This window comes from Podarcis liolepis (assembly GCF_965112155.1).
Source record: "Podarcis liolepis genome assembly, chromosome: 13".
NCBI classification, from domain to species: domain Eukaryota; kingdom Metazoa; phylum Chordata; class Lepidosauria; order Squamata; family Lacertidae; genus Podarcis; species Podarcis liolepis.
This window is the reverse complement of record NC_139573.1, coordinates 22,651,377-22,664,897: the sequence shown is the minus strand read 5'-3', so window position 1 is coordinate 22,664,897 and position 13,521 is coordinate 22,651,377. Positions and strand designations below refer to the sequence as shown.

Here is a 13,521-nt window from a genome sequence, read left to right as displayed (position 1 = left end):
ATTTCTGATGTTTCAGGGTTTTAAAATTATCAATAAATTATTATAAAATCCCAGCAATAGTTTTACTGCTTTATTCTTTGTATGATTATTTCTTCTTTTCTCTTTTAATATTTGTATGTATACACAAAGAGAAAGAGAATGTTTTAATGTACTATCTCCGTCTGCTTCAACTACCTCCATTTCTTTATGCTTTGCTCAGCTTTTTCCTCTTCTTTCTGCATCCTGCATGCATGTATATTCAGTGGTTCTCAAACTTAATCCGTTCCGGGAGTCTGTTCGACTCCCAAAACCATTCAAAAACCAAAGCATGGCTTCCAACTGGCTGCAGGAGCTTCCTGCACTCAGTCGGAAGATGCGGAAGCCACATCGGACATTTGGCTTCTGAAAAACGTTCGCAAACCAGAACACTCACTTCTGGGTTTGTGGCAATCAGGAGCCAATTTCTTCAGGAGCTAAGCCATTCAAGTACCAAGGTACCTTTGTACTGAGTTAGACCATTGGCCCAGATGTTGTGGGAAGGGGCAGAGGCTAACAGAATCACTAGAACTACCTCACCAGTAAATGCTGGAGATACTAAAGATTTAAACCAGACACTGGTAACCTCTAACCTTCCATTGTTGCTGGTCAACAACTCCTACCATCCCTGACCATGGACCATGCTGGATGGAACTGCTGGGAGGTGAAGCCCAACAACATATGGAGGGTTTCAGGTTCCCCATCCCTGATTGATACACTTATTCCATCTCCTTTACCTTGTTTGGCTCTGGTGTCATTGTGGGATCTATCTCCCAAAGCTTTCTCCACAGGGTGACTCCGGAAGAGCCTTAGTTTGCCATTTCAAGTTGGACCCAGGCTGGGGTTGTGAGCTTGGGAAGATGCTGTGAAGGCATCTACTGGTACATTTCAGTGCCTTTCTATGCCAAGTGAATACATGTCAGTAGAAACAGGTTTGGTAAACAAAATGGCTGACCACCCAATGCCCCATGTTGTGACATTCACCTTGGTGTATCTTATTCTAGCTCTTCTGTAAGAAACCAACAGCCTTTCAGTCTGCCAGATAACAACATGGAATATCACAAATTGTCCACATATTCAGCAACAATGACTATATGAATGGGCAGTAATCTGGGGAAACAAATGAGGCTAGCGGAGAAATTCAGTTCTGTTTACATTTAAAGGCAACCCTATATAATTTACACTTTCCAAAGCAATACACACAAACACCAAAATATGAATATGTACAAAAATGCATATATTAAAGTGTGTGTTTAAATGCATATGTTCACAGAAATAATATTTTTTAAAATGCATTATGTTAGAGAAAATTGGTTTTACAAATACGGTATGTGCATATTCAGAGACACACTAAAATGCTGATGATTTTCATGATCCCACACATACACATATATACATGGAAAAGAAAAGTAGAAATATTGACACACTGGTATAAAGTCCTGTGTCTGTGCATACAGCCTCAATAACTGTCAAGCCCTTACTTATCAAATTAATTTCCTTCACGTTTTAATGCACATCTGCCTGAATTTACACCAACCAAACCAATATGTATATCAAAACTCAGGTATCTACTTAAATTCACACTTCTCCAAATGCAATTATCCATACTCCCCCCCCCAAAAAAAATCCAAAACCACAAAGATGTGTATATTAGGGGGAAATGCATAAAAATGTGTGTGTTAATTAAAATAATGTACATCATGCATTATAGTAGGCATTTTTTTTTTTTTTTGCAAAAATGCATGAAAATGCACAGAAAGGTTTGTGATGTTTTAAAAACTGCTGCAGAGATAGATCAAATTGAACATAAAACTGGGGGGGGGGGAGAAACTAATAGAAACCCCAACTGACATGTTTAGCCATCTCTACCAATGAGCCATGACATGGGTGGTGCTGTGGGTTAAACCACAGAGCCTAGGACTTGCCGATCAGAAGGTCGGCAGTTTGAATCCCCGTGACGGGGTGAGCTCCTGTTGCTTGGTCCCAGCTCCTGCCAACCTAGCAGTTTGAAAGCACATCAAAGTGCAAGTAGATAAATAAGTACCACTCTGGCGGGAAGGTAAACGGCGTTTCCGTGTGCTGCTCTGGTTCGCCAGAAGCAGCTTAGTCATGCTGGCCACATGACCCGGAAGCTGTACGCCGGCTCCCTCGGCCAATGGAGCAAGATGAGTGCCGCAACCCCAGAGTCGGCCACGACTGGACCTAATGGTCAGGGGTACCTTTACCTTTACCTACCAGTGAACCATATACCCTGCAGAACCTGGCCAGGCAAAATGGGGCAGGGGCACTTAGTTCAACAAAATATGTTTCTGCCTCTGCATTACAGTCTGGTAAATGGGTTGACTTTTGGTGACACAAGGAGAAGAGGGCTATTGTCTCCATATCCTCCTTTTGAGGTTCCCTATAGGCATCTAGATGGCCACTGTGGGAACAGAACGCTACATTACATAGGCCTCTGCTGTCACCTAACAGAACTCTTCTTATATTGCTTACAAAGCACAATGTTATCTTAATAATACAGCACAGTGTTCAGCTTTCTTATGTTGCTGCTAAACCAAATTGATCCCCTGAAAATTGCCCTTTAATTAAAAGATTAAAAATGGAGCAAGTTCAATTGTCTCCTCAGGCAACAGAAACTGAAGAACATCCTTCAATAAAACTTGGAATATCACGGAAAGGGGGGGGGGCCTGGAAAGAACACCTGGGAGGTAGAGTTCCCTGAGAAGAGGGGTTGATAGTTAAATCAGTCTGTGAATTATAGCTCTATGAAAGGGTCTCTCAACAATGCTCTTAACACACTAGAGTTCTTTGAGAGAAGCCATGACTGTTAAAGCGGTGCAATAGTGCTTTCAATATATAGTGTGAATGTCTCCTGAAGCAAAGAACAAAATGGCGGCCCCCTCCATTCCAGCTGACTGGGCTGGAAGTTGGCTCTTCAGCCTTGGGGGCAGGATCGAGTCCTCCACCTCACCTCAGAGCAGCATGATAGCCTAAGGGGCAGAGAGCTGGTTGTGTGGCACACGCAGCTATGTGCTCCAATAGAGGAGAATAGCTAGAGGGCCAGGAGGAATGGCAGGAGAACTACCACCACTGCCCCAGGCATCTGCCACCCAAGGAAGCCACCTCAATCTGTCTAACGGTAGGGACATCCTCTGCATTTGCGCAATTGCTGGCCGTGTGTCTAGCTGGACTCCCAGAAATACTCACTCGTAGCCAGGTAGACTGACAGCCTGACTTCACTACACGAGGCCACTTTGTGCGTGTCAAAGGCACTCTGCACATGCTGAGTCAAACTCTTGGCAGCCAGTTCAAAATGAAAAACAAAAATGAATGATGGCATCTCTTTGTTCGAACCGGGAAGCAAATGTCTTTATTTGAAGTGATTTAGGTGTGGTGTAATTGTACGGAAAGAATGAGATTGAGTATTTATAGAATGTGGTGTGTGTGTGTGTTTTCCTCCTTCTCTCTAAAATCAACAACCTTTCATGGTATACAGTCTTTCCAGACAGGTGAGTCCAGAAAGAGCCAGGTAGGGTGCTGCAGCTGATGGAGAACGCTTGTCTTCCTGGAGAGGGGAGGTGCCAGCGTTGAGGATAGGTCAGTAGCATTTAAGGGGGGAATTGCAGGAACATACAGGAAACTGCTTTATCCTGAGTGAGACTTTTGGTCCATCAAGCTCAGTACTGTCTTCACTGACTGGCAGTGGCTCTCCAGGGGTTCAGGCAAGAGATCTCTCCCAGCCCTACCTGGAGACGCCAGGGATTGAACCTGCAACCTTCTGCATCCACAGCAGATGCTCTAGCTCCAAGCTAAGGCCCTTCCCTCAGAGGGAAGGTGGGTGGTCGAAGGAACGTCATCAGACCTCTGTTTAAGCCATGTGCTTATTCTGAAAGTAACTTCCATCTATTTAAGCAATGAACTCAGACGTTTCTCTCCATAGAGGTTACAAATACCATCTTTGGATTGAATATTAAACCACTTACCTGCTAATGCAGCCAGGAAGGAGACAATAAAACAGACAGGCAGAACTGTATAACTTTTTAATGGTTAATTCATAAAGGGAAGGAGCCTGAATTATGCTTCAGCTATAGGAGGGAAGGAGTATCTAGCAGTTAAAGTGACAGGGCTCCTATATGCTGCAACAGGAACAAATCCTTTGTTCTGGGAAATCATTGTTTTGCCCCAGTTTTTGGCTTTGGGAGATGATACTATTGTACTTTTAAAGCACATCCCACCACAACCGCTAAGACTCCTGGAAACTGGAGTTGGGAAGCATTCTGGAAATTGTAGCTCTGTGAGTTCCCAGAACTCTTGGAGGTGGGAAATGTGTTTTAAATGTGCTTTAAATGTAGTGTGTGTGAGTGACACACACAGCCTTAAAGTGAATTGTGAGCCTTGTCATTCTTTTTCATTGCACATCTCCCCCTTCAGGGGAAGTAAGGAGGACGCAGGGGGTGCATATTTTCTCTCTACCTCATACCTGTTTGCTGTACACAGACAGCTATTTTCCCTGCTGCGTCTGCTGCAGAATAATGGGAAGGAGAACTTGAGCTCTGTTTGGGCCGTCAATTGTGCAGGAGGCCTGGAGGGCGGGGAGGGAGGGTGCCCCCTGCACCAGAACGTCCGTGCACCTGCCGGCGTCACAGGGCAGGTAGAGTTTCAACAGGGACGGCCGTGCCCAATCACAGCATCTCACTGTGGAATGTTTGCCGCAGGAGCTCTGCCAGAAAGCTCGGCCACAGCGGCAATAGGACTGGGGAGCGGGAAGATCTCAGGTAATTGGGAGAAAGCCAGGAGTTTTACTGAATGGCCGAGAGGAAGGATTCAGGGAAGCCGGGCTTCTAAGTTGCATCTCCACCCCCAGAACTCAGGGAGGCTCCTGTGAGCTCAGGGAAGAGGAAAATGCCTCCAGCAATGCCCTTTCACCTTTGGACATGAAATTGTATAGCACAGGTGACCGAAACTGAAGCAAAGCAGCTTTCACCAAGAACTGGTTGGAGCAGAACTATCTCGAGGACACGGCAAAAGAAGGACCACTGAAGCAAGCAGACAAAGGGGGGAGCCGATGGCAGTTGTGCCCTCCTCCCTGCTGCTGGGGCTGCTGCAACTGATTGTGCTGAAAGGTGATTGATGGGAAGATGGGGCGAGGGGGGGCGGGAATGAATGTGGGAGTCAGTCTCTTAAGTTTCCTGCATCTTTAAGAGAAGTAAGATGGAGGACGGTGTAGAAGGGAGTCTTTGAGTAATCAGTGACACAGGTGAAACAAAGATACAGGGTTTGAGGCAAGTCAAGGGTGAATGCAGGCTGTGTACAAACCACGCAATTAAAGTGCACACACACACACACACACACACGAATCCTGGGAAATGTAGTTAAAGGTGCTCTGTAAAGGGTAAACTACAGTTCTCAGGATTCTTCAGGGGGTGCTTTATCTGTTTTGATTTGTAGGCAGAGGACTCTTCCCCCATTACCATCTTTGATGTGCAAAAGAAAATGAGACCACTAGAGAGTCATATATTCAGCCTTCTCCTTTATGGGGAGCTGGTTCAGTTAGAGACACTCTGCACACTCTCAGATGCACTCACAAAGGGTGAAGAGATGTGGACAGTATATGTGGTTAAGGGGATTTTGACATGCATTCACTGTATTCTAAAACATTTGTTTTCAGGACAGAGAATCTGTTTTCAAAAGCCATTTCGAGGCACTTAGGATCTATGTCTGTCTTCTTCTCTCCAAAATGTGATGAGACAGACCTTGAGTGCATTCACACCTGGGGAATATTGCATTAGTTTTCCTGTTTTTATAATGCTAGAGATTCTGTCCTGTTTCCTAATGTTCCTTTCCCACTGAAGTACATGCTGTGTTATGGAATTGTAGCTTTTTGACCAATATACCGGCATGTCTTGCCCAATTGCATTCACACCAGTGGGTGTGTACAACACAACAAGCAATGTCATCAGGCAGTGCTTCTACTTCCCCACCCCTTCTGCACATGGGTGCTTCTGTTCCCCCATTATTCTCCCACAAAAACAGCAGGGCATCACTGTATGCTGATATACTGCCCCAAATTCCATCACTTTACGTCTGTGATTTTCAGGGTTAAGGAGGCTACAAACAGATTTTTTTTTCTGGAATCAAATAACCTGGAAATGAGCACTAAACATGTGCTATATTCCATTGTTTTTCTGAAAATGGCTTTTATACCATGTGAAAGCTCAGATGTGGATATTAACAGTTAGGAAAACATCAGGAAAATGGAACAAACTATCTTGTGATTACAGCCCTTGTTCAAATTCATAACGTTTTCAGTCATCTCAGCAATTGGGGGGGTATAATTTGTGCATTGTCTTAGTCTGTTTATTAACATATTCATGTCTGTGGTAAATTAAAAGAGGAGGATGTGGAATGCACTTCTGTTTTCAGGATTATTTAGCTATTAATTTTCCTTCCCATTAGCCATGGAACTGAAGGTCACACGAGCAGGGTTAACCGGTGGTCTCTCATCCGAGCACTGACCCCACATAGTCCAGCTTAGCTTCCGCAAAGTTTCTGTATCCTGTGCCTTTTTCAAGCCATGCCCTTGGCAATAGCAGTCACAGAGGTAGAGCAGAAGCATGTAGTTGGTGTCCTGTCAACTGTGTTGCCTTACCCCCACACACACACACACCCAATACATCGCAGTGACTATGTTGATGGCCAGTCAGATAAGTGCCACCTCCCTGGCCCTCCAACTTCTACTACCTGGGATGGGCAGGGTTATCGTGACAATTTTCCTCTTCTGCACACATCAACTTGTTCCTTTGACAAGGAAGGAAAACACATCCTCCAAAGTGCAAAACTTGTAGTGTTTCCAGATGAACCTTTTATACCATTACCCAAACAGTTTCATTGCTGTGTTTGCACCATGTCCGCATGACATCACCATCATTTTTTTACAATCACCCCGCCCATATCTGACATTTATGGAAGATCTAGAGCATTAGCACAAAAATATTTAGATGTGGGTGTTTGTTAAAAATTGAATCTTTTTAAAATGGAAGCTGGGTGGTATGGTTCATCAAGGAGTAACTAACCCCACACCCAGACACCTATGGCTGCACATCTTCACCCCAACTTGCTTCTCCTCTCTAAATTTCACCCAAGCTCTTTTTGTTTTGGCTCTTTGAGATAGCCAGACATGCTTTCACTTTCATTCGTACAAATATTGGTCCTGTAGAGCCCTTTGCTCAGGACCACTAAGTAGTCCTGAATGTGAACAAGTTCCCACAGCTTGCTGATTTAATGTTTAACTTTAACTGAAGACCTTCCAGCATTCTGCTATCTCTTAGTGATGAACCACTGTAATATTGTTCTGACCTTTAGAACAAAGAGATATCTTCCAGTTATATTTCATATGTGTCATTTTATGGAATGCATAGGCTGGGTTTCTCAATCTTGTAATGCAAATTATGGTGTGTATGTACCCTTGCAAAACTTACCCTCTTTCGTGGCAAACCTGTTGGGAATCTGAGGTGAGATACCCCCACAGTAAAAGTTGTTCCCAGTACCAGTCACCGCACACAATCAAGAGAAAGTTTCAGATAGTTTACTCCTGCAGAAGATAAGGCTCAATAAGTTCTGGCTGTAGATATATACAGCTTGTAGGCTTTTGCTGATATAGATATACAGTATACAGATACAGATACATATAAGTAAAAGTTTCTCTGTTGCTCTAAACAAGTTCAGCAATTCACTGGACAAGTAACACCGACTAATAGGCAATTACACCTGAGATGACATGCATTAATCACAGATATAGTCAGGGCCATCACAGTTATAGTCCAAGATAGTGGCCATCGCTGCCTCCTGGGGAAGCAGATCCCATAGTTTAACTATGTGCTGCATGAAGTCAGGACTATTAATTTTCTAACAAAATTGGGCAGGGTCTTCCTTCTGCTCTTAGCTACAAACTTATTTTTGTGCATTGTCTCTTATTTGAAATATATTTTCTCTTTTTTCCCCCAGATGTTGCTAGCTCCGAAGCAGGTATGTAATATATTGGAAACTATTTCTGTACAGTGGTACCTCGGGTTACATATGCTTCAGGTTACAGGCACTTCAGGTTACAGGCGCCGCTAACCCAGAAATAGTACCTCGGGTTAAGAACTTTGCTTCAGGATGAGAAGAGAAATCATGCGGCAGCAGCGGGAGGCCCCCCTTAGCTAAAATGGTACCTCAGGTTAAGAACACTTTCAGGTTAAGAACGGACCTCCAGAACAAATTAAGTTCTTAACCTGAGGTACCACTGTACAGGAATTTCACTGGCCGGAGGGAGAGTGAATGGTTAAACAAAAATAAGCTCTCTCAGAATTATAGTGCTGATACAAACCTAACAGTCATCCAGTCCAAATTCTGATTGCAGCCTATCACAACCTAGTGTCCTCTAGATGTAGTTAGATTCCAGTTCCCATCAGCCTCAGCCAGCCTGGCCAATGGTCAAAGATGATAGAAGTCACAGTCCAAAAACATCTGGAGGGCCACAGGTTGTGTGAGGCTGCTGTAGATCCAGTTCACACATGTTGTACTGAATCTAGACCAGTACAAATAGACAGACAGAGCAAACAAGGTGTCCCACAGACATAACTGCATTTTCCCAGAAAGACTGCTTACCGCAAGCTGGAAAGGAGTGGTGCAGCCGAGGCACTTTGTGGCAGCCTCCTGGCTTCGACATGGCCAGGAGAGGACATCACTTCCTCCTCCATCAGCCGCACTGAGTGGCGGGGCTCACCCACACTCGCAACCAATCACAGGCAACCTCGGGGGCATTGGTAGGGAGCGGACCAGAAGGGAAACCTCTTCCCTCTGGTTCACTCCCTGGCCATAAAAGCCAGTTGCACTTAGGCCCCAGCCTCAGTCATGGGCAGCTTCCTCCATCCACCCTTCTGTTGCCATATTTGGGACCAGGGATGAATTTGCCTTCAGACTAATTGGGCCTTTCAGGCAATTAGCCAGCCTCATAGCAATTGTCACAACTTGGTGTCAGATATGGCATTGGGTTGGATCTTTAGTCTATCGGATGGGGGGTGCCCTCCCTACTCCAAGGTCCTGGGAATTTTGCTACCGCCAGTGTAATAGTATCAATCTTGTCCCCAAGGAGAACCTTGACATGAAAAGAGTCAGCAATTCCAGGTTGTTCTGTTAGTATTGGTTTGATTATATGCTTCCCAACCTGTTTATACAGACGGCAATGTAATAAAACGTGTTTCATACATTCAACATTGCAAGATAATGTGCATAGGATTGTGTTTTTCAGGGGAAACAAAATCATAAGGCTGCAATCCTTTCACACCTAGGAGTAAGTACCAAATGACTCCAGGGGGACTTACTTTTGGATAGGACATATATAAGATCGCACTAAAAAGTATTTACTTGCCGGGGGGGAAATATTCCTCAATACCCAAAAGGAGCAGTCACTGGAAATGTTACTTAGAAATTATTATACAAATAAATTTGCCAAGGCTAATTGAGACGTTTCATTTCACATCTTGCCTTGTAAGAATTCAGTTTTTGTGATCATTGCAATCTACCTTTCTTTCTTCTCTCTTTTTCACAGTCTGTGGACAGTCTGTGATATCTCCACGTATTGTGGGAGGGAATCCAGCCCCCGAGGGCGCATGGCCATGGCAAGTCAGCTTTATGGAGAACAACAAGCCTATATGTGGAGGCTCCCTCATCAACGAGAAGTGGGTGGTGTCTGCAGCTCACTGCTTCGTTAAGTGAGTATCCCATACCTGCATGTCACTAGGGAGCCATTATGCAGCTTTGTCCCAAAGGCAGCTGTCAGGCCAGGCAGATGGAGGGAGGGAGTTCATAAGAGACCAGTTGCAAAAATGATGGAACATTTGAGAACCAGAAACCTGCTGTTCCATGAGGTGAGCCATGGCGTCAGGGCTGAAGAGGAAGGTGGTATCCTCTCCAGGCTATGTACCCAAGTGACTTAGACAGGCAGCTGAATCTTCCTACAACACAGGCAGTGGGACAGCTTCCTCCACCACACCTAAGGGAAGCAGGTTAGCTTAGGGGTCTGAGGCAAGCTACATGTTGCACACAGCCATGTCCACTCAACACCTGACAGACTCAGGAAGAACAGTTGCTGCCATTGCACCTTTTGCCCAAAGTGGCCACCTCCCTCTGCCCAATGATAGAGCCGTTCTTCCCCAGTGTATATCCCACCAAGGACTAGTGGAAAGTAGAGGCATGGGGTGACTTGCCCATAGAGGCAAATGGTGCAGGGCGCCAGGGCGCCGTGTTCTGGAGGGTGCCAGGGAAGAGGTGGAGGCTGGACGCGGAGCCTCCTGGCATCAGGTCGCTGCCCTCGCCTACCTCCGCCATGCCACACTGAAGCAGCGCCGTGCTCGGAGCCTCCACCTGCCGTGCCCACCATGGCATGGGCACCAGGGAAGAGGCGGAGGCTAGGCGCAGTGATTCCTGCTATCAGCTTGCCGCCCTCGCCCGCCTCACTAAAGCAGCACCACACCCGGAACCTCCGCCTCTTCCCCACTGGAGGAGCCACCCTCCAGCCACTGCCTGCCTCCTCCAGCCCCACAAAGCTGCCAGTAGCGCCGTAAAAAGGTTGGCAACTCTGGGAAACGGGGGGGGGGCAGAGGGATCTTTGCACCATGGCACCGGATATACTTAGGACGGCCCTGAGTAGAGGTGAATGTTATGATGTGTCGTGTTATAAGGCATGGTCAACAAAGCATAGCCACTCAAAGGAAGCAGTCTTGCTTGCGGACTCAGCAAGACAGGATCTCAGGTTGCCCAGAAACCAAAATCCCTGCTTCACTTGCTTTTAACTCTTGTTTTCCCTCTTCCAGGGGTTACGAACAGTATGATGTGCTGCTGGGGGCCTATCAACTCTCAATCCCCCCTTCCAGCCTTGTGGTAACTGCTGTGCAACAGGTTATTTCTCACCCGAATTATAACGGCAATGATGGCTCTCCCGGGGATATCGCTTTAGTGGAGTTGAAGGCCTCACTGGAGTTGAACGACTACATCCTCCCAGTCTGTCTGCCAGACTCTTCCGCACAGTTCTCTATGGACACATCCTGCTGGGTCACAGGCTGGGGGCAGGTTAAAGACGGAGGTGAGGAAGAGAGACAGGGCATGCTCTCATGCAGACCAGCCTTCCCCAACATGGTGCCCTCTAGATGGTTTGGACTACAGTTCCCATCATCCCTAGCCAGCATGGCCAATGGACAGGGACAATGGGGGGTTGCAATCTAAGTATCCAGGGAGAACCTGGTTGAAGAAATCTGTTTTAAATTTTGAGGGCCAAACTAAATATTATGTTGTTCATGCTTGCTTAGAATGACTACTTTTACTTTGGAGGGAAAGTATGCAACTGGGTTCGTGATCCACATTTGCAGGGAAGCATTTCCAAATTCAATTACTGCTGAAAAATCAGCCTTTCACAGCTGCTGTATTCCAAGCCAAGTACTGTTTACTTCTAAAAAGCAGTAGAACAGGCTTCCCCAGTGCAGGTTTACCAGGGGCGGAGGTTTGTCTGAGTGTTCAAAGTGTGGTGTATTCTTCCACAATGTGCTCACTGTTAAAAGTATGTGTGAGGCACCCAGAACTCAGTTACATTGGCAAATAAAAAGTGCTTTATATGCGTTATAACACTGTGACACCAGATGGCGCTGTGGGGTCCCGTCTTTTGTCAACGTGATTTCCCTTTATGAAGTTTAGAACGCATTTTCCTGAAACTTTTTTTTGGACGTGTCTAGATCCAGCCCCAGAGACCCTCTATTCCATTTTCATTCAGCTGTCCAATTTTTGTCTTCTGCAGAGGCCTTGCAACCCCCACAAACGCTTCAGGAACTGGAGGTGCCCCTCATTGACCGAGACACATGCAACTCTCTCTTCAACAGTGCCCCAGCGCCAGGCCTGCCTCAGAATCCTGTCCTAGACGATATGATCTGCGCTGGTTACCCAGAAGGCGGGAAGGATGCCTGTCATGTAAGATGCTCTCTATCCTACATGTCATAAAACCATTGCCAGTCTTGGGCCTAGTATTATTAGTGAAAACCAACTGTTCAGAAGTGTTGTAAGTTTACTCAGTGGGAACTTCTATCCCCGACTCTACAGTATCCTGAGAAAAGACAGGGAACTAAATGCACTGTAAAAAGACATGTTCCTACAGAACCCCAAGCCAAGTCTTCCTGACCTGGACCTAGTCCATGGATCAGCCATACCCGTCAACTGTCCCAGACACCCCTGATTTACAGAAGCCACCTCGGCTTCTGATGAGCTCCTGGGATGTCCCAATTTGGCTCCCACAAAAGCACAGCCCCAAAAGATGAACATTGGAGGGGGCACAATCTCAGAAGAGTCACTTAATTTATGCAGGACCTCCACTCCGAAAGGGGCATGTCCCGATTTCACTCAGAGGCATGTTGGAGGGTTGGGGCCAGCAAGCTTTTTTTAGGGGATCAAGGAGCTAATCTTTCAGTGGCAAACTGGGTAGGGTCTGGGTCAACATGGTGGGGCAGAGCCAAGAGCAAATGATTGCTCAGTGAAATGATTTAGAGGTGTATAAAATGATGCCTGATATAAAGAAAAAGGATAGAGAGACAATTAGCCTCCCTGCCTCTCTCATAATACTCAAACCCAGGACCAACGAATTAAGCAGAATGCTGAGGGATGCAGGGCAGATGAAGGGAAATACAACTTCATGCATTGCACAGTTAAAATTGAAATTCGTTCTCACAAGTTGCAGCGACAGCCATCAACGTGGATGGCTTTAAAGGGGGAATAAACAAATTCCTTGAAGAGAAGGCTATCCATGGCCATGAGTAGGAATGAGAGTTCAGTTATAGGGGCTTGCAAGCACCTGGCTTGCAAGCAAGACCTGAGCCTTACTCCAACTTATGTAACCATTAACCCAAATCTGGTCTCAGGAGGCTTCCCATAGTCACGTTCTAGCTGCCATATCCCCCTCTCTCTTTCTCTCCACAGGGTGACTCTGGAGGACCCTTGGTTTGCAGGTGTGATGCGGGTTGGACCCTGGCTGGGGTTGTGAGTTGGGGAGAGGGCTGTGCCGAACCCAAACACCCTGGTGTCTACACCTTAGTGCCTTACTATGCCAACTGGATCTCCGACAATGTACCCAACATAAGCTTTGTAGCGTGCAACCATGCTGGATGGCACAGTGCCCCCATTATGACACTCTTCCTTGCACCTCTCGCTCTGGCCCTCCCTTGAGGTGCCATCTCTCTGTTGGCCCGCAACCCAGACGGTACTGCCAACTGGACTCTGTTAAGAAATATCCAAAAGGACTGTGTGAAGTAGGGTAGAGTTTCTGGGAATCTTCTCCCACTTCTGTCAAATTACTTGGGGCACATCTGCGTTACCCATTTTTTAAAGAAAAAATAAACTCTTTGATAGTGCTGGTGTTTAATGTCAATCACTCAGTTTTAAAGGGGAAATCCCCGGAGATAGTTTAAATTATGTGAATCAATTCCG

The 13,521-nt window shown here is 46.0% G+C and overlaps 1 protein-coding gene across 2 annotated transcripts; it reads left to right on the top strand.

Annotated features, from left to right (window-relative positions):
* The first annotated feature begins 4,398 nt into the window (after positions 1 to 4,398).
* On the top strand, positions 4,399 to 13,445 carry LOC310692321 (prostasin-like). 2 transcript variants are annotated; one of them, XM_083473061.1, is made up of 7 exons: positions 4,727 to 5,138; positions 8,020 to 8,040; positions 9,308 to 9,349; positions 9,608 to 9,770; positions 10,872 to 11,140; positions 11,846 to 12,015; positions 13,015 to 13,445. In XM_083473061.1, exons 4-7 carry the CDS (start codon positions 9,691 to 9,693, stop codon positions 13,258 to 13,260), a joined length of 765 nt encoding a protein of 254 aa, XP_083329187.1. In that variant the 5' UTR covers positions 4,727 to 5,138; positions 8,020 to 8,040; positions 9,308 to 9,349; positions 9,608 to 9,690; the 3' UTR covers positions 13,261 to 13,445. The 2 variants fall into 2 exon arrangements, with proteins under 2 accessions (XP_083329186.1, XP_083329187.1); XM_083473060.1 differs by lacking the exon at positions 9,308 to 9,349 and having other exon boundaries at positions 4,399 to 5,138.
* Positions 13,446 to 13,521: the final 76 nt, after the last annotated feature.